Source organism: Leishmania infantum, chromosome 36 (genome assembly GCF_000002875.2).
Source record: "Leishmania infantum JPCM5 genome chromosome 36".
In the NCBI taxonomy this organism is placed as follows: domain Eukaryota; phylum Euglenozoa; class Kinetoplastea; order Trypanosomatida; family Trypanosomatidae; genus Leishmania; species Leishmania infantum.
Genome location: NC_009420.2, coordinates 1,769,634 through 1,792,501, shown reverse-complemented (window position 1 = coordinate 1,792,501; position 22,868 = coordinate 1,769,634). Strand labels below are relative to the sequence as shown.

Here is a 22,868-nt window from a genome sequence, read left to right as displayed (position 1 = left end):
CGAAACATCACTTCTGCGCCCTGCACCCTGATTTACTGCATCTACGTGGTGGACAGCGGCCGAGCACACCACTGCGGCCAGTTGTTTCGGCGTCTACTCACGTGCTTTTCGGCCTCCGAACAGTAGAAAGCCATGAAGACTCATACACCCTGAATACACAAACAACATGAAGCGAACCCGAGAAGCAGCCCCGCATGTGCACAGAGACTTGGACCACGGAAGAAGAATGAAGCAGAAACACGAGCGTCGCGCACAGAGGTCGAGGCTTTGTTCGCGGTAGGGCGACAACAAAGAAGATCGCAGCGCCATCGACGGCGGTCCCGTAGAGTCGCCTAGAGGAGATGGCAGAAGACGAGAGCACATCACAGGAGGAGTGAGAGCGGTAGACCTACAATCGTGTAGAGGGTGCGGTGCGACACATACAGCATGCCCAGCACGGGTACGAGGACATCCTTCTCTTTTTTTTTTCAGCGGCTCCCTTCCATTTCGCTTCTTTTCTTTGCCGTCTTTTTCTGACCCTCTCGCCAAACGCGTGTCCGTTGTTTGGGTCGTTATGTAGCCGTGCTGCACTTCAGGGTAGGGGAACGGCGACTACTCGTACTATCGCCACCATCATAGTGGCCCGTAATCGAAAACAGGGACAGAGAGTGAGCAGCGTCGCCGACATAGTCGTCTACGCGGCTTCTTTCTGGGCCACCAGCGCATCGCCTGATGAGGGATAGACCAGCAACGTCAAGCTATGAGTGCAGCGTGTGGCAACGCATGGCCGAGCAGCGGCCAAGAGGAGGGAGGGGGGGTGGCTAGTGGGGGAAAGGGAAGGAGGGGCGCGGGAACGAACACAGAGAGATGGGACGACAGAGGCCGAGGAGCAGCGGAAGAACACAGACATCGTTTTGCGTGTTTATTGATGTCCTTTAAAGTGCAGCAAAGCCACAGACACAGAACGCAGTACTCGAAAATGCTTAGCTTATCGTGCAAGGTGCAGGCGAGCGGGGCGGGTGGGGAATGCTGTGTAGGGTTCGTGGATCGAAGGCAGAAAAGAGAACGCGGAGCTGCCGATGGGGTATGAAAAAAACGATTGATGTAAGGAACAAGGGGCCCACTTTCTCCTTCGTCGTGGCTCTACTACACCGGTTGTGACGAAGAGGCCCACGCAGATGCGAGCTAGACGTTTCGAGCGATGTGTGTGCGTTCCTTGTCGCATTCTTCTCGCTGCTGTGAGGGGAGCGCTTCGGCAGCAGTGGCAGGAGGGGTGGCGACCGATTCGCGTTCGAAGAAAAGGAGGAGAAAACACCAAGCAAAAGAGGACGAGAGCACATTGCGTGAGGATGTGCGCCGGACTTTGTCCCTCTGGGTGTGGCGCAGACCCGTTCGCGTTCCTGTGAACTCACCAAAGAAACACCGGTGTCAAGCATGCGCACTGGTGTGCATGGTCTCTGACAGTGCCTCGATTCTGAAGATGGTGTGGGGCACAGGAAGTCGAAACGCAAGCGATAACGTGCGGAGAAAAAAAAATCACGCAATGCGCAGCTACGAAAATGGTGGTCACGCGGACAGTGATGAAGAGGGAGACAGGGCGAGGCGCCTGGTCGGACGCGTCAGAATAGCACAGTGGCAAGACGGCTGTGTGACGGTAAGAAAGAATAGAGAGAGCAGGCACGCAAACAAGAGGTCAGGCCTGCAAGAGTAACACGCGTGCCGCGAAGAAACGAATGGGTAGAAGAGGAAAAGAGCGAGAGAGGAGAATGAAAGCAGAGAACGCTGTCAAAAGCGTGTTGAAAACTGCACGGGCACCATGCTGTCGTTTGGGTACCCCGAGACATCCAGTCCACGGTGAACCATGAACCATCCATCAGGGATGCCTAAGGGAGAGAACGGTAGAGAAGTCGATTAGCAGCAGAGACGACCGTTAGAGAGAGGGATGGTCGCCGTGCACACATGCTCTTAGGGCCACTTCTGCTCAAAGCACGAGAGCAACGCCCCCTCGCATGTCCCGCTTGGGACGAGCACGAAGCATCGCCGTGCGCCTCTCTGTGGCTGCTGGCACCGGCAAAGGCTCTACAGCACGAATAGTTGGCTTCAGTGCAGGCGTGAAGAACGGGGTATCGCCACGATTTCCATGAGGAAAGCCCCAGTCACACAATCAGTGCATGCGAGAAAAAAAAATTCGTTCAGGGGGATTTGGTGGGGCGTTTCCATTTGTGTGTGCGGTCATGCAAGCAGCTACGTCCCTCGGAGCTCCAGCGCGTGGGTCTTGAGATATTCCGTGAGCATCTTGAGCGCCTTGGCGCGGTGAGACAGCGTGTTCTTCTCCTCCGCGGACATCTCCGCAAAGGTCTTTGCGTACGCCGGTGTCTGTGCCTCAGGCGCAAAGATCGAGTCCCAGCCAAAGCCCACACCGCCTCGAGGGACGGGAGGCAGCGCACCGCGGCACACGCCGCGGAACTGTTCCACCAACGGTTGGCCGGTAGCCTCGTCAACGCCGTGACAGAGGGAGAGGATACACACGGCGTTGGCACCACGGTGGGCGGGCGCCGCTGCCCCCGAGTCCTCCTCCAAGGGTGCTGCGAAGCCCTTGACCATCTTCAAAAGACCTTCCACCCCCAACCGATCAAGGAACCATTTGATGTAGGGACCGGGCAACCCGCAGAGAGCGTCGAATTCGAGCGAGGTGTCGTCCACAAGCACTGGTGTGCCGCCGTGGCGCAGCGGTTTACCGACCGGCATCTTGTTTACAACTCGGTATGCCTCCACCGCCTTATCCCAGCTAATCTTCTCCGCCGACGAGTTCTGCGTCTCCGGCAGGTCAAACTTCACCGCCTCTGCGACGATCTTCGCGTGAGCAAGGTAGGACTGCACCTCAGCCAACTTCCCATTGTTGCCCGAGACAAGGTACACTTTTCCATAGGTAGACATGACCTCTACGGGTAAGTGAGCAAGTGCCTGTACGTGTGTGATGCTTTTCGTCTCTCAACGTGTGGTGGTAACGTAGCAGGTGAGAGCACAAAAAAGATGGGAAAAGGAAGTGAAAACGAGTACTCTCGGCCTTCCTTTTCTGTGTGTTCATTGAGTTCGTTTTCAGAGATATCGCTGTCTAGGAGACGCGGCACTAGTGCAGTCCCCATGTTAATTCAAACGGGTTCTTCCTGCATCCTCATTGTCTATGAACTTCATCTGCGCATGCAGAGTGGCGTCTATACACACACACACACCTACAGAAAACAAAAGATAGCGAGCGAATTGAGTCTATGCCTGTACAGTACAGCTCTGCATTATTAGTTCGGGCGTGGCTTCCAGCTCATGGCTTTTTATTTCTTTTTCTACAGCAGAGCATACCAAGAAGAACAAAATCGGCTTAGTCGAAGAGGGAACGACAGGCCATTCTCGAAGCAGTCGCTATGCGTGACAGAAGAGCCACAAAGGCGCAGGCAGACGCATTCAAACCTTCTCCGCTGGAGGGGGGAGCGGAGGCGGAGGCGCGATATCCTTGAAGCCCCTCTGTGATGCTCCCGGCTATCGAGTTCGTGGTTGTTCTTTTCGTTACTACCTTCCACTCCGCGCCCTTCAATCTCATTGTACATGGGCAGCGCAGTAGAAACTGCAGTGCCTCGTGCGTGTTTTCTGAGGATGCGCGCCACTGCTTCGCAAAGCAGGCCCAGGGCGAGGCCCTGCCACGAGAAACAAGTGCTCCCTGCAGCGCATTACGGCCAGATGTAAGACAACCTGCTTGTGGTTGCTGATGTCTCTCTTGCAGATGCCACTCGTCAAACGACTCAACCGTGCAGAGTCTCCCACGCACAATAGCAAGGGCATTTATTCCAGAGCGAACTTGTGTGACCAGCAAGCTTGAGGTCCCTTCATCAGCAACCCCTCCGCCGGTTACCGCTAAGCAGTGTTGCGAGAAACGGCGCTGTTGAATGGTAAGTTCGGCTTGGTGCAACACTGTGTGGCGTGCCTTGTGTTTTTTTGTTCGTTTTTATCTGGAAGCAGCGCGTCTCTGCTTGTTTCATTCTCGAAATATCAGTGGCTGCCTGATAAATCAGAGGCTCCATCAGTTTGCCCGCCCCCTCCTATTTCCGCCCAACCCTCCACCCCCCCCTCCCACACACACCACCACGACCGCCACGATCACGACCACCATTGCTTCGCAGAGCCCTCTCCGCTCGCTTGCCACACCGCTCTGCGGCCAGCTTACTCCGTAGCGACAGAAACGCTTGGCACGTTCACGTCCGCCTCATGCGGAAAGCCCACAAGAAATCCCTGCTTTCCTCGTCAGACTGGAGAGAACCGGCACGAGAGCCGCCATGGAAACCTATTTTCAGGCTGGTAAAGCATGATACGCGAGTTCGTGAAGAGCGTGGATGCGAGGACACCGAGGTTCATCAATCACACGAGAGGAAAGTGAAAACGCAAAGAAAGAAAAGGAGAAGGGGTCAAACCGTGGCGTTTTGGGTGGGGTGCCACTCACCCACTAAGAAACAAAAGTGGTGCGCTGCGGCTCCCTCCTCTCTCGCCGCGACGTCCGAATTTCGAAATGCGCTTCCGGGATTAGGGAGTCTTCACTGCGCTACTGCGGCACGCACCATTGGGCGTGAAAGCTGCTGCCTCTCCCCCCCTTCAGACGTGCGTGCGCGCAGTTGTGTGTTGTGACGTCGAGGCCACGAGCACCGAAACAAGTACTAAAGCGGCGCGCGCTGAAACAGAATGCCACCATGAGAGACAGCATCAAACACACCGAGGATGAAGCGGAAGGGGCGAACAAGCAAAGAGGTTCCGACTAAAACCGTGATGTAGGGCAAACCAAAACATACGAAGGATAGACGGAGGGCGACGAGGGGGTGGGAGGAGAACGAAGTAACCAAGGCTGAGCACAAGTTCTATCCGTGTCGCACTTGTACGCAAAATCAGCGCATTTCAGCGCTCGCGTGCGACTCTGTGAGAGAAAGGAAGGAGGGCTGCCCAGGATAGTTGTGTGCCGGATGATCGAGCCGTGAAAAAGAGCTCACGCAAGTTTAGCGTCTCCGCTCTCGCTCGCCACCCCCCCCCCCACACACACACACACGAGCACCGCCGAGAGAAAATACGCAAGGACGTCCCATTCGCAGTGCTGGGCTCGAACAGAATTGCGTGTATAGTCGGCTTTCCTTCTTTTTCTCCGTGTGCATACTTATGGTGCATTCTTCACCGCTTCATCACATCTGGCCACGCGTTCTGCCCTTTGCGGCATTTCGTCGTTTTTCTTTTCACGCACGAAAACGTTTACGAGAACGACACAAAGAAACAACGTGCGCGCAACGCACTGAAGACGCGCGAAACCCCCTCCCCCAACAAGGACAACCCAAACAATGGCCAGAGAAAGCCCTGCAAAAGCGGTACCACGCAAGTGGGCGCGATGCGGTCCGTGCAAAGCACAGCCATAACCTTCATGTGGGTGGTTTTGTTTGTGCGTGCCTACTGCCGAGACTCGATCCGACGCCACGCCGTCCACGACCTCAACGCCGACATCAGTAGCGATGCGTCGCTCTGGCTTCCCCACGTCGTAGGTGCTGGACCCTGCCACCACGACATGTGACTCGGAATTCGGCAGAAGGTACATAATAGGTGGGGGGCGGGGGGCGGGGAGGGTACTGGCCCGGGTTCCTCCCCAGAAAAAATGAGGCGCTGAACCGTGTAAAAACACGCATTGAGGTATGCGCCGCTGCCATGAGGAAAAGGGAGAACAAAGAGGCACACAGAAGGTCCGCTGCCGGGTCGCCGGCAGTGCGGATCGATCGCAGATTTGTTCTTCGTTTCCTCGAGGTTGCTCTCGCAGACAGCACTCGTCACATCCCATGAGGCTACTGTCCCGACACCGGAACTCTGCATTAATCTGCCTTAAACGCCCTGCGAGCTTTTGTTTTGACCACAGTGCTCACTCTCGGATCCGTCAGAGCCGCTGCTAGAGCGCTCGTTACCTTCTGCAACGGTCTCGGCCGAGCCCCACGAAATGCTAGCCAGCTCAGGGAAGCGCTCCGTTAGGGCGCTGACGCACTCTTGATTAAAGAACGACTGCGACGCGTAGGCTTCGAGAAGAGTCTTCGCGTCTTCGAGGCTGAAGCTGCGGGTGACCATGACGGCTTGGGCCGCGGTCGCCTTCCACACTGGCGGGCAGCGTATGTCGAGCTGCGCGTAGCTGGACACGATGGAGGCCAGGTCTGCCGGCGAGAGCAGGTGGACGAGCGTCTGAATGCGCGGCGCGAACTCCGTGAAGAGACGATCGTAGCGCATCTGAACTGTCGCGTACGCCTTGAGTAGTGCCACCACCTCTGGGGTGCGGAAGTCGGCGCGCAACTGAATCGCGCGATCGGCGAGGCGGGCGAACAGTTTGTAGTGCCACAGATTCACCGCAGCGTAAGCGCTCACGACGTTCACCACATCGCGCGGGGTCCCGTAGGTCGCGACGTGGCGAACCCGGGGAATGACCTCGATGAAGAGTCTGTCGTTGCGCACACCTGCCTTTGCAAAGGAGGCGAGGACGCTGGCAATGGTGACGGATGCCATTTCGTGGCGCATGGCTACAGTGCGATCCGCGACGAGGGTGAACAGCTCCGTGTCGTCGCCGCGGCCAGCGAGCGCGTATGCCTCCACCACATGCGCCATCACCCGTGGAGGTGACTTTGGCAACATGCCCAGGGTCCGAACGTTGAGACTTCCGAACGCGGCCGAGTTTCCTTTACCGAGCCGACTCAGCGACAGCAGCACCTCCGCAACTTCGTCCACCTTCAGATGATCTGAGTGGGCCACGATGCGCTCAATCAGCACCTCCGCTACCGCATCGTCTAAAGGCGTCTCTGACGGGTGACCGCGCAGGCGCGCGAGAATAGACAACTGCACAACCATGTCGTGCAGACTGGCGCAACCAGCGGCCGAGACACGGGATTGGCCTGCCGCTGGCTTGTGCATCTTCGATAGCTCTTCATAAAAGCGAGCAGTGAAGGAAGGAAGGGTGACGTCCATGCGGAGTAGCGCCAGCTGCGCAGTAACGAGGTGCGACAGGGTCACCTCCGACTTGTCCATTCGCAGAAGTCGCTCCGTCAACGCACGCAGCACTGGATAGCACCAGATGAGCATCTTCGCATACGCCGCAATCAGCTGCGTGATCTGCTCCGCGGTGCCCTGGTCGGCGTCGGCAGCGCGCGTGATGATATGAACGGCGTCAATAAAAGGCGACACCTGCCGCGTCTCCATGAGTGCAAGGGAGCGGAGCAGCCGTGCAAGCTGTGAAATCGTCACTCCCGGAGAGGTGATGGCACCGGGCCTTGTGCTGTTCGCGGCGGCAGGTTCCGTCTGCATCGCCTGCTCCTCCCCCGCAGCGAAGGAGTTTGCCTGACTTTCGGACGCAGTAGTCGGTGGCGCGGCTGACAAGTATGTCTTTTCGCGAGACGCATCCGCGACTGTGGCTCGCAGCAGCTCCGACACTCGAGAAGCAACCGCCTCACAGAAGTCATCACTTCGCACCTGCGCCAAACCGTAGCACTCCACGAGCCCCACCAGCTGCGGCGCGGACGCCTTGGCAGCGTACACGCCGAGCAGCTTGCCCGAGTCCCGCAGTACCGTCATGCTCTCCACACCACCTGCGCGCCCGCCGTGCATTGCGATTTCGGTGAAGAAGTACAGCACCTCTGCAACGCTCCACCTCGACAGGGACGCTCTCACCGCCTGCGCCACGCCCTTCTTCTCCTCTTGCAACAGAGTCGGAACGAAAAAGGCTAGCAGCTCAATCGGCTGAAGGCGCTCGCCCTCCTGGGCGCGTGACTGCAGCTGCCGATACCACTTCCTCGCCAGCTCCAGCGCCCGCGCGCGGTGCGCGGGATCTCTGCTGTTCCCCAACAAAGTAACCGCCTGGCGAACCATCTGCGGCGTCCATGTGATGCTGTCAGCCAGTAGCTGTGCCGATATGCCGTCAACAACACCCTGGAGTGTCGCCTCGGGAATCAAGGATGCAAGATCCGGCAGTACTGCGGATGTGTCGTCACCGACCGCCTGCGCAAGAGCCTCATCGCGTGCCTGGTGGGCATGTGTCATCCAGGACACTACTAGCTCACTGCACATGAACGCAGCCAACTGCACTGCGTCAATGCTCTGCGATTCTGCGCTGCAGCGCGCAGCGACAACGCCCCACAGAGCCGCCTGGAGAGCCTGTAGCGAAGTCCCAAATGCACATGCGGCGTCGGCACCGTCGCCGCTGTCTGCAAGGGAGGGTAAGTCGTGAGAGGGGCTGCGAGTTTTGGCGTGCGCCAAGCAATGGGACCAGGCCACTGAGATATCGCTCATCGTCAGCGGCTCTGGCAAGATAAAGCCCCTTTCGGACGGTTCAGGAGAGCAGCGGCGTAGGCGCTCCGTGATCGCCTCTAGCCGCAGAAGAAGTGCTGCGAAAAGTTGTCCCCGCGCGTTGTTGACTGCTGTCTCCGCGCTGCCCGAGCCGTTGCGCTGCTTCCTCCACTGAGTGAGGTCGGTCATGACGTTGATAAGTTCAGCGAGTGACACCTCGGCGCACTTCTCTGGGGTGGCGAGTATGCGGCACGCAGCCTCCTCCAGGGATCGCCATTCGGTGGCAGCCACTGTGCTGTAGAGGCCTTGATTCGCTCGCCTAAAGGCCCACAAGGCGCGCAAGAGTTGCGTCAGGCACCCAGATGATACCGACAGGAACTCGTCGCTCAGGCATCCGTCGCGCAGCCCTTCAGCGGCGATTACGTTATTTTCTCTTGCCTGCTCCAGTTGCGCGATCGACTGGAGTGCAAGGTTGCTGTTTCGGCCGTACGTCAGAGTTGGCAACATTGCCGTCAGAATCGGCACAACGCGCGCGGTGGAAAAAGAGCAAAGAGTGCTCCGGGGCGTGCGCTGGACCAACGCGACGGCAAGCTCACGCGCCACGGAGCGGTCAAAGTGCAGCAGCAGCTCAATCGCGGTTGTCATCTGTGGCGGGGTCAAGTGGAAGCCGTGCAAACCCATCCACGTGGTTGCGTCTTGGACAAGGGGCATGGCCTCGTCAGCGTCCGCCATCCGCAGCGTCTGCAGCAGTAGTAGTACAGTGGCACCGTCGATGCCCTTCACTGAAGGCAATAAAATCTTCCCCAGCTCGTGCACGGCACAGGCGCGCATGAAAGAATGGCGTCCGTGCCGCAGAAGGCTCTGGAGGCGCTGCAGGTACGCTGCCACGGAAGCGGCAGAGGTCAAGCCCGGTGGAGCCGACAAGTTCACGTGGAGAGCGGACCATCTCGCGTCGGCCTCACCTTGCGGGATGGCGCCGCCGTTGGGTTCGGCACTAGACGTTGCAGGAGGAGCCGCGTTGCCGCAGGTGCGCACAAAACGGCTGCTTTTCGTCTTCGACGAGACGGGGCTGCTGCCAGCTTTCACCTTCGCGGCAGAAGCCGGCGAGACGCCGGCAAGATTGTCCGTCCCTGCCGGTCCCGTGGCGTAGCAGCGAGCAGTGCCAGCGGGTACGATAAACGCTGCCGCGCGGGGCTGCTTTCGTGCGGCCGAGCTGACGTGCGTGAGCTGTGCTGTGGCGTCGCCGGGATAGCTACGTACGCACCGACGGGCAGCGTTAAGCCACATATCGACGACGATGCCCGCACTGCGCTCAACGCAGCAGTCCCTTTGGTGATGTGAATGTATGCGTGTGCGCGTTTCTACAATGTCGTGGAAGGGAGGAAGAAGGAGATCGTCCGTGGAAGCCAGATCGATACAGCTGCCCCACCACCAGAAACAGCAAAAGAAGGACTGGGAAAAAAACGTCGAGGATAGCATTCGCGAAGAGCACTACGGCGAAACACAACGCTTCCTGCTCGCGGTCGCTACTGGGAGAGTGCGGCCCCATTTTCCGGTTCATTAGGTCGCGGAGGAATGCTGTATTCAAGGAGTGCGAAAGGCATAAACATACCCCCTCCGTCTACGAGATAGCTTCGACCATGACGGTTACTCCGAGATACCCTCTGCAAGTGGTGTCTTCGCATTTTCTTTTTTTTTTTGGGTGGGGGGAGGGGGAGCGGAGGCAGCTGTGATATCTTCATCTGCTTCCTCTGCGCTTCTCTCCGAAACGTGTGTGCGGATGAGCGAGACTCGCCTTCAGCTTTTCTTCGAATGGAGCCGCTAAGAGCCCCTGCGAATCCAAGAGATGGGGGGGGAGGCGCCACTCCCAAGCCCATCCCCTCCAGTGTCGACGGAGGTGTCTGCATGGAAGCAAGGAAAACACATGCTCGAGAGCGTCTGCCCGTTGCAGCACTACGGGTCTTGTCGTTCTCCGTCTGTCTCTGTGTTCTTCAGCTGCTTCTCTCACCGTGAGGCCCAGTTCACGGCGAGAAGAACAGCCATGCACACCCAGAGGAGCGCCACGAGCTGCCGCGTTGGATTCCAAAAGGCGCTCAGGGGCTTCTCTACCTCGCTCATCGCCTTTTTGACGTTCGTGTGCGCCGCTTCCGTGTTCTTGACGATCAGCGAAAACTGCTCCGTTTGCTGCACCACCTGCTCGCTCATCAGCGACGTCAGCTGCGATAGTTCTCTGACCAGAGCCTCGACTGCCTTGGCATCCTGTGCGGATGCCTGACGCTGGGCCTCAAGAAGCGCGCGATTCTGCTCTCGCAGATACGCTTCCTCTTCATTCGTGAGCTGGTACGGCTGAAGAGTCGGAAGCCGGGGCGCACCACCGCCTGCAGTCGTCACGAGTGCCTCAACAGCTGGGATCGAGAGGTTGCCGCAGCCGCCGCGGCGCGCTCCAGCGCCGAGCATAAGGATCTCCGCGACAGAAGCAGTGCCGGCGTTCAGTAGCTGCCGCGCTGCCGCGTGACCGCCCGTGAGTGCTACGTGCAGTGCCGAATCGGCGTGGCTGCCAGCTGCTTTGACGGTTTCGGCGGCCCGCTGCACCATGCCATCGACTACACGAAACGTCGTGCCAAAGCCCGGCATCGGGCCGGGTGACTTTGACGATGTGTGATGACGCCGCTGCTGCCCGCCACCGCCATCAGAGAGCACGTTGACTTCCGCCAACTCAAGTGCCTTGGCGCCTTGCTGGCCCCGCAAACCTGCCTCTTTGTGCGTCGCCTCCATGCGGCGGGCGAGCTCGGCAGCCACCTCGTCCGAGCATGCGACCACACCGCAGTGACCGTAGAGAAACAGCTCCGTCTTGTACAGGGCCAACTCCTCCTTCGCAAGGGCGACGTGTAGGCGCTTTGAGGCGATCCGCCGCTGCAGAGTCGAGACTGCCTGTCGAAGATGCGCGACAACGCCACTTCGGGTCTTTCCATCTTGCCCATCCGGTTTGTCCACTGCGAGACCCTCCAAGGCGTCATCCCTGCCTGTGGCGGTTGAAGGTGCGCCCGTCAAGCGACCGCGCCAGCGTCGTGCCTCCGTGAGTGCAGTGACCTTGGTGAGGGTCTCCGTGAACGCCTTCAGCGAGCTGCTTACGGAAAGCAGCTCCGCATCCGAGAGCAGAAGGCTGTTCTGCAGGTGCGCCAAGGAACTTGGTGTCACTGCGTCGAGAGCGGCCATGACAGCGGAAATGTGCGCTGTGGCGCGACCGATGGCCACGTCAGCGGCACGGTCAAGCGCTTGGGAGGTGATCAGCAAAGAGTCGGTTGCCTGAGTCTCTGCCGCTGTTCGCGTTTGACGAGCAGGGAGGGTGATGCGCGCTGGCGGCATGGTCGATGAGCGCCGCGCCTGCTCTACGAGCGACCATAATTGATACGAAATATCCATCTTGAAAAAAAGGGGGGAAGGGGGGGCAGTGTTGGAGCCTTGGCGTGCGACTGGTGTCCTGGGCAGGGCAAGTGAGGCACGCACAATCCAAAAAAAGAAAAACGGTCGGCACAGGTGTGCGCTGATGGAAGACGCCGTTGGGTCTCTCCTTCAAGCGTGCCGCCGGCTTGTACAGAAATAAGAACCAGCAACCATACGCGGCGGAAGTGTACATCAAGGAAACGGCCTCGTTGAGGGGAGGGGAAGGAGGGGCAGTTAGAGGACGAGACGGTGACGACGGCGAACGTAGGAGGAGTACATCACAAAAAAAAACGAGCACAATGAGCTATGTCCTCCGCTGCTGATTCGCTTCACTCCGACGTCATCCGCAAGCCTGTGAGGCAACGCGCTAGATGCGACTGGCGAGGCTGCGTGTCTTGTGCCGCAACGATAGGCGCTCGGTTCCGTGAAAAGGTTCACGAAACTCAGCAATTCTCAGCTTCGCTCACTTTTTTTCTTTGCCAGTTGACACAATTCTTTTTTGGTGCGGTGTGCACTTTAGAAGGTCGGTCTGCTTGCCATTCTCCTCAAAGGCTGTTAATAGGAAGAGAGAGAGATGTCCGGTCCGCGGGATAGAGAAGACAACAGCAGAAAGAGGAGAGAACAACTGTACAAGAGACTCGGCACTACTGCCACCGCTCGTTGCCCCCCCCTCCGGCTTCCTTATGTGCCGCGGCCAGTATGCAGGCGAGCGGTTCCTGTGTGAAGAATTTCACTGCCACTCCCTCACAGCAGCGCTGCTTTCCGTGTCAGCAGTAGGGCGAGCCGAGGGAGACGTAAAAGTCAACGACGTTGTTGCGCGTCACCCGCATCAACAGCTGCATCGCCGTGAGGCACTCCAGCACCAACAGCAGGATCTGCGTGACACACACGCTAAACTCCAAGTCGGTGCACTCCGGCAGAAAGCCCAAAAGAACACAGACGAGCAGGAGCTGTGGAACGAGGGTCATAGTCAGGAATGCGACAAGTTCGCCAAAGAGTATTCGCTTGTTGGCCAGACATCCAAGGTGGAGACGCAGTATCTCCGTGCAGAACCAAATGATGAGCACGCAGATCATCCATATTCGCTGCTGCGACGTGACGCTGGCCACGTGCCAACGGATGCCGAGGTAGGTGAACCAGACGGGGGCGGAGTAGAAAACGGAGAACATCGTGTGCAAGGCGAGGAGGCCTTGCAGAGCAGGGCTGTTACGCTGGATAACATGCTTGTGGTAGGTGCGAACACGCATCTCTTCCTTGGGGAAGACGGTTTTAAAAGGCCAGAGGAGGTGAAAAGAAAGAGAGAACGTGAGGGCTGACGCGTCCACACCCACAGAAGCTCAGTCTACAGTACGCAGAAGCAGCACCCGTGTATATGTATATATTCTCCTGCGAGTCTAGGATTTCCTTTTTTTTGCAGCAAAGAAAAGATGTGCACGCTGGTGGCCACGAGAAACCAGTTAAGGAAACCACACTGTGGAGAAAAGATCTATGCCTGTGCACTTGACCATGTGGTACGCGTGTGTTCTTGTAGCCGTGCTTGCAGCTCTCCACAGGAGACAAGCAGCGCCAAAAGGCTTCTACGAAGTAAAAAAAAAAAGAAAGAAAGCATCAACGTAGAGGGAGGCGAGTCTTTTCATTGGGCACATATGTGAGTGGGCGCCCATGCAGGTTTGGGGTGCTCAGAGCCGCCCTCGGTGGATGCACAGAGCCCCTGGGGAGTGGATGAGATGCGTGAAGCTTTACAGGAGCTCATTTGCTACTTGACTAAGAAAATTAGCAACTATTTCCAGAACACCGTCTAACGTTAAGCCCCTGCGTTCGGCCACATCATCTTGTGCTGAAAAGCGCCTATTTGCGCCATACAAGACCGCAGCAGGTCGCCAGCGTCGCGCGCACGTTGCTGACGCTTCCCACCGGGCCGAAATACGGCCGTTTCCTTTCGCATGTGCAGTGTTCCTTGCCTTGTTCATGGGCTCTGTGGACGCTGGGATGTGAAATATGTCGCTAGCAAACATATATACATGTATATACGGATATATGCACAACTACAATCAACGAACAAGCAAAAGAAAGCACGTGTGCACCACGGAGGCTTACTTTGACGCGCCATACCGAGAGGAAAAGCGTGAGCCGCTGCCCTGGAGTATTGCCGATGTGGTGTTGGGCTGCCGATCTTTCATGGCCAGCGGTTTGCGCGCGTAGCTGTAAGCGAGGCGCCACAGCTTACTGCTCCCCAGGTCTGTTAGCGCTCTTCTGCGATGCCATTACTGCCTCCCCACCCCCTCCCTACCGCCACCCACTGAGAATGCGGAGCGCCGCCAGCTCCTGCTCGACGCTCGCGCGCCGCAGTCTGCACTGCTCCTTGATCGCCTCTGCCGCTCGGCACAAGAGGCCAAGCTGCACGGCGCCCTCGCACATCTTGTCGTACAAACTGCGCGTGTTGCCGGACCGACGCGTGTGGGCCGCTTTGCGGAACTTTTGCACGTCGTCGTACTCCTCGTCCGGCAGCGGCAGTTCGCCTTCGACGATGGAGACGAGCAGCCACTGCCACTCCGGCACGAGACTCAGGAAGTGCGAAAGTCGCACTTTCTCCGCCGAAATCTTTACTATCTCCGGCCGCATCGATGCCTCGCCGATCGGCCGCACGCGCGCGTTGATTTCGCTGGCGAGCTGCGCCGATGTCTCGCGGCGCTGCTGGCGGCGTTCAAGCCAGTAGGCGCGAAGCTTCAAAATGAGGTCGCGTTCTGCTTCTCGCTGCTTCACCAGCGCCGCCGGCGGCCGTCCGCGGCCACGCTTGCGCACCACAGGCGACGTGACTCCATCGCCGCCAGTGAGCAGCCCGGTCAAGTCCAGCGCCAGCGCCTCCGCCTCCGCCTTGTGGCCTAACTCAGCAGACCCGACGGAGCTGCCGACGGAGTAGCCGTAGTGCTTCCTACAGTAGGGAGAACACCTAGTCCAGTTGGTAGTGCCCATCAGGGGGCTGCTCAGTGAACAGCCAAGCGAAATCGGTTGGGTGGTGGCGTCTAAAGTTGATGCACCACCTCGCGCACCGGCGCTCGTGCGGCGTGGACTGGCAGTCGCAGGAAGAATGGGCAGCTCAGCTTGGCAATCCACGGTGTGCGCTTCGGCTGCGCAGGACGCGTGCATCGCCTCAAAGCAGTGTGGGTGTGAACACTGGACACATCGGCCACCTAAATGCTGGCAAAACCGGCAATTCATGGCGCACTTGTGCTTGCCGACACGGCGAAGCGGGTAGACGTACGGACGCATCTGCATATCGACGAGTCCGTTGCGTCGCAGAACGGTGACCTGGGGATGTACAGCCAGCTCCGGCATGCTCAAGGCACACACCGCATGGCAGACTGTGTCAAACAGCGCAGCCGCCGACGACGAGCGGCCGTGGAAAGCGGGCGTCTGCAGGGAACCAGGCTTGACAGCGTCGCTGTCGTCCCTTAGTGCCGAAGAGACATAGGGCAGAAGCACCCCACCGGCGCGGCCGCATATGCAGCACATGCCTGCGCTTCGTTTGCGGTGATGGGCGTAAATGGTGCAGCCGTCGCATATCCATGCCTCCGGTAGCTTCGGCGGTTCTGAGAAGAACCAGCAGCGCAGATGCGCGACAACACCGCAGTCGCTGCACCGGATTCCTTTGCTCTGAAGGTCGTGCGACGGGGACGCGATCCCTGCGGACACATCACCGAATGCCCTCTTGGTGGGCAGCACGAGACCTGACGGTTGCGGGGCAGATGTGCCCCGCGCATGACCGCCGCCGACCCTCGCGCCGCCTCGTGCAGTCGGTGATGACGAGAGCGCACCAGCCAAGTGCGTTTCCCCGCCTCCTCTTTTCTGGAGAGCGTTGGCACCGCCTGTACCACGTTCCAGTGCACCGGACCGCGACTGCGACGTCAGCAGTTGCACCGGCTTGGAGCACAGGGCGCACAAGCGCACTGCAGCGTCCCCAGCACTAGCCTTGTCCTTGCCGTTCTGCCGTCCCGAGGTCGTATGCCGTCCGCTGCCTGCCGCGGCGGCACCAGCGGGAGACGAAGACTGTGTACTCAACCAGTGGTGCCCCTCACCGTATCCGGGGACAACAGAGTCAGCGGCGGCGGTGCCTGAGTCTTCGGGAGTGGCAACACGCGGCGTCGCTGCCCTAAGGAGCGAGGAAGCGTACGCCCACTCGAGGTAAGTCACGCCGCGCTGGAGGCTCTCCGGTGCGACGTTTTGACGCTCGCACCAATCGTAGTCGACATCATCCAGCACATACCGCACACACGTCTCCATATCATGCGACCGCACCAACTGATACGGTCGATGCTGCGCAAGACGCTCCGCTGCCCATCCGTGTCGTGACGGTCGAGTGAATACAACCACAGCTCCGTCCCGCCCTTCCTCGGTGTCTCTCTCTCGCTTGACGGGGTGGGGCTTTTCGGCCTTCAATGCCGACTGGTGGCTTTTGCGGTTGGCGCGCCCTGACGAGCGCTCCACCGTCTTCACCTCTGGCGGTGGCGACACAAGGGCAGACTGCGCCTGCGGCCGCGTAGCATCCGTCGCCTCTGGCTCATCGAGGGGATTCGGTCCATCAATGATGTCGTAGGGTTTGCACTTTTCGATGAAGTCGCTGCGATCTTCGAGAATCGTAACAGGAATAGCTGTGTCGTACGCCAGTTTGCTGGGGATGTAGTCGACGGTGTTCTTCTTTAGCGCCGTCACCTTCGTGAGCTGCGCAGCGGCCGCCATTTCATTGCTACACGAGACTAAAGCAGACATGCAGTAAAGAGCGCTAATCCACAACACGTAAACCGCGGCAGAACACAACAAACAACAACACAAAAATGACCCGAAAAAAAAAGGTGCCCGACGTCCCGAGGGGCACTGCGTTGTCACGGTCTGCACGGCACCAGCAAAAAGGAGAAGTAATCACTAACAGCAGCGCACACGTCCGTAGCGCGCGCAACGAAGCCCTGCGCCCTGCAGTCACAGACACAAAACAGGAGCGAGAGAGAAAAAGGGAATGAATCGGTAGAAACGCTTTACTATGATATCCCTCGTGCCGTCTAGCTAGACGGTGTGCGGCGGTCGTGGCAGTGAGATAGGGGATGGGACCGAGAGAGAAGCGACGCGAAGAAAAGCGAAAAAAAAAAGAGATGGAGAAGGGGTGGAAGACACACAAAGGCTCAAACGCAGTCGAGAGCAAGGAACGGGTCGGAGGGGACGCTACTGCGAGACGGAGGCGGATGCAGCGCGAAAATGACAACAACAACAAAAAAAAACCTACGACAAAGAGGGTGAAAACAGATGAGGGGAAATGCAGAGATCGCGGACAAGGCACGAAACGGCCACCCAGCTCCCCACGCAACCCAAGCCCCGGCACAGAGGACGGTGCAAACGCGAAAGAGACGTTGTGGGAGGGAGGGGTAGAGGGGGAGGGCGCCGTCAGAGGAGCAGCAACCTTCCCCTGGAGGCCAGTGAGGGGAGAGAGAAGGAGTAGTTCGCCTCCCCTCAACGGCACAAAGAAAACCGAAAACAAGTCGGTGTCGCACGCGAGGAGAGCGTGTGCCGTTTGTGTGTTGACGTAGCCAAGCGCGCGCCCGGCAAGAGTCGCAGCACGAGTGAGCGCTGTAAGGTTGAAATATCAAATAAGCTCCCCTCCTCTCCCGAGCAAAGGATTGCGTAAAATGTTCTTGCAACAACATTGGTGGGTGGGTTGTGCGCATCATGAACAAAAGAAAAGTGGACAAGGAGAACGAGCGGATGATAAGAATGCTCGCATGCTGCGTCGCGCATGGTCTTTGTGTGAGTGTGTGCAGCTGCTTTGAGCTACTCGTCGCTGCTTCGTTCTCGTTGACAGAAGGTGCCCACATGCACGCTGAAACGTATGAGTGACCGACTTGGTGCCTCATCCATGTGTCAGCAGCAGCGTCGTCTTCCGTTGCGTGGCACGCGGACATCAAGACAGTCATGCACGCTGCACACGCACCTACTCACCTCATCAAACCCAGGGACCGAATCATGCCCGCAGAAGCCGCTTCGCATTGCGTGCGGACATATCGGGGCGCCCTTCTCTTTCTCTAGCGGTTTAGGATCAATTACACGAGAAGAAAAACAGAAGCTTTTAGGAAAGAGGGGGAGCGGTACCGCTGCATAGCACTATCCCGTCTTTTTTTTCATCGTGTGCCAAACGTACTGGACAGCTCAAACCTACCCCATCATGCATCCCGTGCAGACGACGCCGTGAGACTTCTTCTTTACCTCAAACACGAACAGCAACAGCAAAAGACACCCGGTTGTCACGTGTGTAAACATCGTGAAACAGGGGCGCTGCCGAAAGATGAAGGATACTCTTTTTTTTGTTTGTTTTTTTTTTTCGTTGCGGCCAGCCGTTTTATGACGGCCACAGAGGGCGATGGAGGATGAGAGTCACCCATGAACTTTGAAAGCACGCCGTCCAGCCGAAAAGAGAAAGGGGGAAAAGGAGAGCTCTCTGCATGGCCACGTGCGCGTTCTCTACTCATCCGCGGTCGCGGTGCTTCCGTGCATTTCTCACCTGTCGGGTCTCATCGATAGCATCGCAATCAAACAGAGATCTGCCTTCCTCTTTCGGGTGACCGGCGCGCCTCTTGTGCTTCCACTCTGAGCTAAAGCGCGTAATTCGTTACTTTCTGACGCTCACCGACAGAGAGGATCGGCATTGTTGGTGCGATGGTCATGCTCTGCACGAAGCCGTGCCGTGTCGAGACGGCTGGAAAGGACGGCACCACGTTCAATTCCGGCATCCGTGCGAGACGGAAGCCGCCCTTCTGCCCGCGTGTCGCAAAGGCCAGCACCGAGTCGCCCTGGCTGTCTTCGCCGAAGCATAGGCATGAGATTGGGGTCACGAGCTGCTTCAGCTCGCGGAGCAGTTTCGGCCGTGATCCTGCCGCCACCGAGGCCGCCGCCGCCGCTGCCGAGCGCAGCGTAGCGCTGTCGTAGACACTCACCACACCACTTGCAGAGCCAATCGCCATGGCGCGTTCACACGCACCTGATGAACGAGAAGCTGAGAAGCCGCAAGTTGTAATGTCGAGTGCCGCGTTGTCCGTCAACTCGCGGGTGAAACGACTGAGCTTGCGTACGTCGTAGAGTAGAACCTTGTTGTTGGTCGCGATGGCCAGCTCTGTCGAGGAGAGAAAGGTGACATCCACGACTGCCGTGTCGGCAGTGATGTGGCTAAGGACGCTGCCGGAGGAGAGCGAGGCGAGCGTCACCGAAGAGCCGCGCGCCATCGCCACGCCGCGACTCACGGGGTCGTTCGGCCTGCAAACCAGCTTCGAGACAAAGAACTCATCTCGCGTGTTGTCGCGTCGGCCGTTCCGATGCACCGCAGTATCGCGGCTGTCGAGGAATGCCAGCGTGGTCAACTGTTCTGTGGCAATGTTCAGCAGCTGGGGCGCGTACGCTTCATGCGCTGCGATGAGCACCTCCTCACCATTCTCGGAGAGCGCCGTCGTTTCTATCCTTTTGTTAACGTGTACCTTGGAGAGCTGCTCCACGAACCCACCGGCGGCGTGGAAAGTGTAGATGTGCTGGTTGCCGCCAACGACTGCCAGCTGGCCGTTACGATGCCAGTGAATCGTGCGTGCCGAGTCACGAGGAAGGGGCAGCAACGAGAGCACTGCCGGCACAGCACTGTGAGGTCGGTCGTGTTTTGACGACAGGAGTGGCTCTTTGCGCGACAGCAAGGTGTCGAGATCGTCGCTGCGGAAGCGTTTGCGAGCCAGCGCCTCCGCGGAGCGCCGGTAGCCCGGAACGGCGCCTTCGTGAGAGTCGGACTGGTCCGTGTCTGCGCGTGTCGTGTCGCTAAGTGCCCACGCCGGTTTGACGTGACTCTCCTTGAAGAACGCCGGCGTCTCCTGCTCCACTGGTACATCCTCGTCGTCCACCCAGGCACGCTGCGGTGGTTTCTTGCACGTGGCAGCAGCTAGCCCGTCCTGACACGGCGCCTCCGAATCGGACATTGAGCCCGAGAAGGCGAGGAAACAAAACGACAGAGACTATCAAAAAATAAAAACAATATATTAAAAAAATCTGTGAGTCCAGGCGGCACGACCCCTCAGGAAGACACAAACATGCACGCCAGAAGAAGCGGCCGACGGTGATCAATGCGCTCTGTGCACCAGCCGTCTAGGCGTACGACACACGAACACGTATAGAAAAACAAGAGGATAGCACGGAAAGGAGAGGTGGAACACGAGAGCGTGTGGGGTCATATGGCGAAGGAGTGATGCCCGAGGTAGCCGGAGCGGCCTCGCTCGGAGGCGCGCCACGTCTCGGATGGATCACGAGCACTCTCGACGAGAGCAAAGCGGTCGCATAGGTCTGTCAGCACGTGTCTACCTGTTCGTACGCCCTAGAAGGATGTGCCCCTCCCATAAGTCCTGTTCGTCGCTTCTCTTTTCCGATTTCGATTTGAACATCGTTGTCCACTAGCAGTCCAGTGCAGCACCCGCACTTCAACGCGCCCATCGCCTTGGCTGCTACCCCAGGGTTTCGCAATGGTCAAGCGCACGCGCACATCCGTTCAGACGCGCGTGCACACCGACAGCACTGCTCGAAACGGAGAGGAGGCGCGTAAGAGGGGCGGGAAGCGAGGGTGAGACAGGAAGGCACAAAGGCGCTTGAGTACATGATTGTCTCGACCCAAAGGACAGAGAACACGAGAGATGAGCGGTAGTTGGCGGAGATGGATGAGAGTCAGCACAGCGGCATTCTCGCGAAGGGAAGGTACGCTCTCGGTACCAGAGGCAAGACAGAAGAGAGGGTGAGGGGGCGGATGCACGGCCATTTGTGAAGCGATGAGGGTTGACTTCGAAACGGAAATGCTCGGAGATCATCATCGACATGCAGCCGCACCGCAGATACGTTCGACTACGTGCTTACACCGCTCATGACGGACTCGACATGGCACCACACGTCCGCAAAGTGCGTGAACATGAGCGCCTCCAAGCACTCCACCACGTCTTCGGTGAGGTGGTGGGAGCATATTTTCGAGTAGCTTGTGAGTCGATCCACTTCAGAGAGACTCTCCCACGCGGTGAACGGGCAGATGCATGAGCCGTCCGGCTCATGTGGCAGACGACTGCGTGCAGTGGAGCTGACGTTGTCGCCGTCGTCAGCACAAGACGCCCTCACGTGCCAGACATTTCCCCAGCCATGCAAAATGTCCCTTAATGTGTAATAGCGATGAAGAAGGTCACATGTCAGAAGACGCTCTTGCTGCGCTGCCCAGATCGCGGCCAGATGTCGGTAAACCGCAGAGTTCTCGCGGCTCGACTGCTCTGGCGAAGAGGCTTCTACCGCAGCGCTGCCCCTGACTGCGAAACACAAATGCAACTGCAACTCCAGAAAATTGGTGATGGCCGGCCATTGATTCGACTTCCGCCATCGGGCAGGTGCCTTCACATCGCCACTTCGTGCGGCGCCGTCCACAGCTTCCCTCAACATGGTGCGCACCACAAGCTCTTCGAAGAGGCGCAGTCGATCACACCACGCGGCACACTTCTGTCGGAACGTCAGGAAAGCCGCACTCGGCAAGAGGCGCTGTAGCTTCACAAGTTGCCGACGACCGTGTCGAAGGGCGCGCTCGGCCAACTCTTGTCGTGGCACCAAGTCCGTTTCGATGCTGTGGCGCAGCCTGGCGGCTTTCCACAGAAGTCGCTCTTCCTCCGACTCAAAGCAGCGAGCCTCTTCCCTCACTGGTGTTCTACCGGCCGCTTGAGGCTCTCCATCAGATACGCTGCTTTTATTATCGACAGCAGTATCTGCAGGAGGTTCGTGGACGTCTTTCCTCGTAAACTGCAGGCCCGCCGAAAAAGGAGTCACTCTACATGCGGACATGGACATGGTTTCCTGTCCCGAGGCGTGAGTCTCCTCCAGGGGGTGGAGTGCGGCGCGGCACAAAGTAGGGATGACTCTGGGCAGAAATACGCCGGAAGCAATTCGTTACATACAAGCATTTCTGAAATGGAGGATAGGGGAGTGATGGTGAGATCCTTGTCTGGCCACTGCAGCCATGATTGAAAACGGCAGTGACCGCATCAGGATGGAAAACTACTGCAGTGTGCAACACTTGTCTGACTTTCGCGGATCTGCGATACGAGTCGGTGCCTCATCATCGCTTGTGCTGCGACCAGAAGCGCACGGCTTCTCTATCTGTCTCTATCTTCATCAGAGAGCGAGTCACTTGCATTTCAGGCACGGCGGGTCACAAGCACTGAGCTTCAAGTCAAGGCGTCTCACCGACTGCACCCCAGATGGCCGGCGCCTTTTTTTTTCGTTGTCGTTGTTGCTGTTGTTTTTGAGCGTGTTGGGGTGGTATAGGTAAGGTTTGTTTTAGTAGCCTTCTTTGTAACAGACACACATACAAAAAAATCTCACACACAAAAAACAAGGAGCCACATTAACACGCACGAAAAAAAATCCGAAGCAAAAACGATCAAGAAAAAAAAAGAGACGAACAGGACATGGAACTCAGTAGATTTCACGCCGTGCGCACAGCTCCAGCGGCTCAGGAGAGAGAAGTGGGGGAGAGAGAAAAACAGACATCAGCACGCACTCCACTTATACAACAACGCAAGGTGTCCTCTTAAAGCTCCTTCCTTATCACCTTCGCCAATTCTTTTTGTTTTTTTTTTTGTAAGGCCACCCATTCACTCCATGATCTGTGGCGTTTCTTATGCATATATATCTATATATAGATAGATATCTATATATATAGAGAGAGATATATGTACTTCTGGATCCCTTTTCGCCTTGCGTCTCGCGTCCAATGCGAAAGCGCACGGCGCTCATAGACGGTCGGCAGGACGCAGCACACCAGCACATTCAACGCACACCACGAGAAATGAAAAACAAAAACCAGAAAAAAGAAAACGCAAAAGTCTTCCCAGATGCGGCGTAGAAGACGGACAACGACGACGAAAAAAAAAACAGGAGAGTGAGCGGCGGAGTCGCACACTAACACACACACATACAGATTCACGCAAGTAAAAGGCGCTCGCTCGCCCCGCGACCATCACCACCCTGACTAGCAAAAGAAAAAACGTCACACTCGGAAGAGGTCGACCCAACGACTGCAA

At 57.8% G+C, this 22,868-nt stretch overlaps 7 protein-coding genes across 7 annotated transcripts; all 7 read right to left on the bottom strand.

Annotated features, from left to right (window-relative positions):
• Positions 1-2,223: 2,223 nt before the first annotated feature.
• Positions 2,224-2,916, bottom strand: LINJ_36_4860 (conserved hypothetical protein; the record flags this gene model as incomplete). The annotated part of the gene is made up of 1 exon (XM_003392784.1): positions 2,224-2,916. One exon carries the CDS (start codon positions 2,914-2,916, stop codon positions 2,224-2,226), a length of 693 nt encoding a protein of 230 aa, XP_003392832.1.
• Positions 2,917-5,874: 2,958 nt separating this feature from the next.
• On the bottom strand, positions 5,875-9,597 carry LINJ_36_4850 (conserved hypothetical protein; the record flags this gene model as incomplete). Its single annotated transcript, XM_001469823.1, has 1 exon — positions 5,875-9,597. The coding sequence occupies one exon, from the start codon at positions 9,595-9,597 to the stop codon at positions 5,875-5,877; it is 3,723 nt and encodes a 1,240-aa protein (XP_001469860.1).
• A 717-nt stretch (positions 9,598-10,314) lies between these two features.
• LINJ_36_4840 (conserved hypothetical protein) lies at positions 10,315-11,733 on the bottom strand (the record flags this gene model as incomplete). Its single annotated transcript, XM_001469822.1, has 1 exon — positions 10,315-11,733. One exon carries the CDS (start codon positions 11,731-11,733, stop codon positions 10,315-10,317), a length of 1,419 nt encoding a protein of 472 aa, XP_001469859.1.
• Positions 11,734-12,521: 788 nt separating this feature from the next.
• On the bottom strand, positions 12,522-13,001 carry LINJ_36_4830 (conserved hypothetical protein; the record flags this gene model as incomplete). Its single annotated transcript, XM_001469821.1, has 1 exon — positions 12,522-13,001. The coding sequence occupies one exon, from the start codon at positions 12,999-13,001 to the stop codon at positions 12,522-12,524; it is 480 nt and encodes a 159-aa protein (XP_001469858.1).
• Positions 13,002-14,040: 1,039 nt separating this feature from the next.
• LINJ_36_4820 (conserved hypothetical protein) lies at positions 14,041-16,035 on the bottom strand (the record flags this gene model as incomplete). The annotated part of the gene is made up of 1 exon (XM_001469820.1): positions 14,041-16,035. The coding sequence occupies one exon, from the start codon at positions 16,033-16,035 to the stop codon at positions 14,041-14,043; it is 1,995 nt and encodes a 664-aa protein (XP_001469857.1).
• A 2,354-nt stretch (positions 16,036-18,389) lies between these two features.
• LINJ_36_4810 (conserved hypothetical protein) lies at positions 18,390-19,748 on the bottom strand (the record flags this gene model as incomplete). Its single annotated transcript, XM_001469819.1, has 1 exon — positions 18,390-19,748. One exon carries the CDS (start codon positions 19,746-19,748, stop codon positions 18,390-18,392), a length of 1,359 nt encoding a protein of 452 aa, XP_001469856.1.
• A 910-nt stretch (positions 19,749-20,658) lies between these two features.
• Positions 20,659-21,627, bottom strand: LINJ_36_4800 (conserved hypothetical protein; the record flags this gene model as incomplete). The annotated part of the gene is made up of 1 exon (XM_001469818.1): positions 20,659-21,627. One exon carries the CDS (start codon positions 21,625-21,627, stop codon positions 20,659-20,661), a length of 969 nt encoding a protein of 322 aa, XP_001469855.1.
• Positions 21,628-22,868: the final 1,241 nt, after the last annotated feature.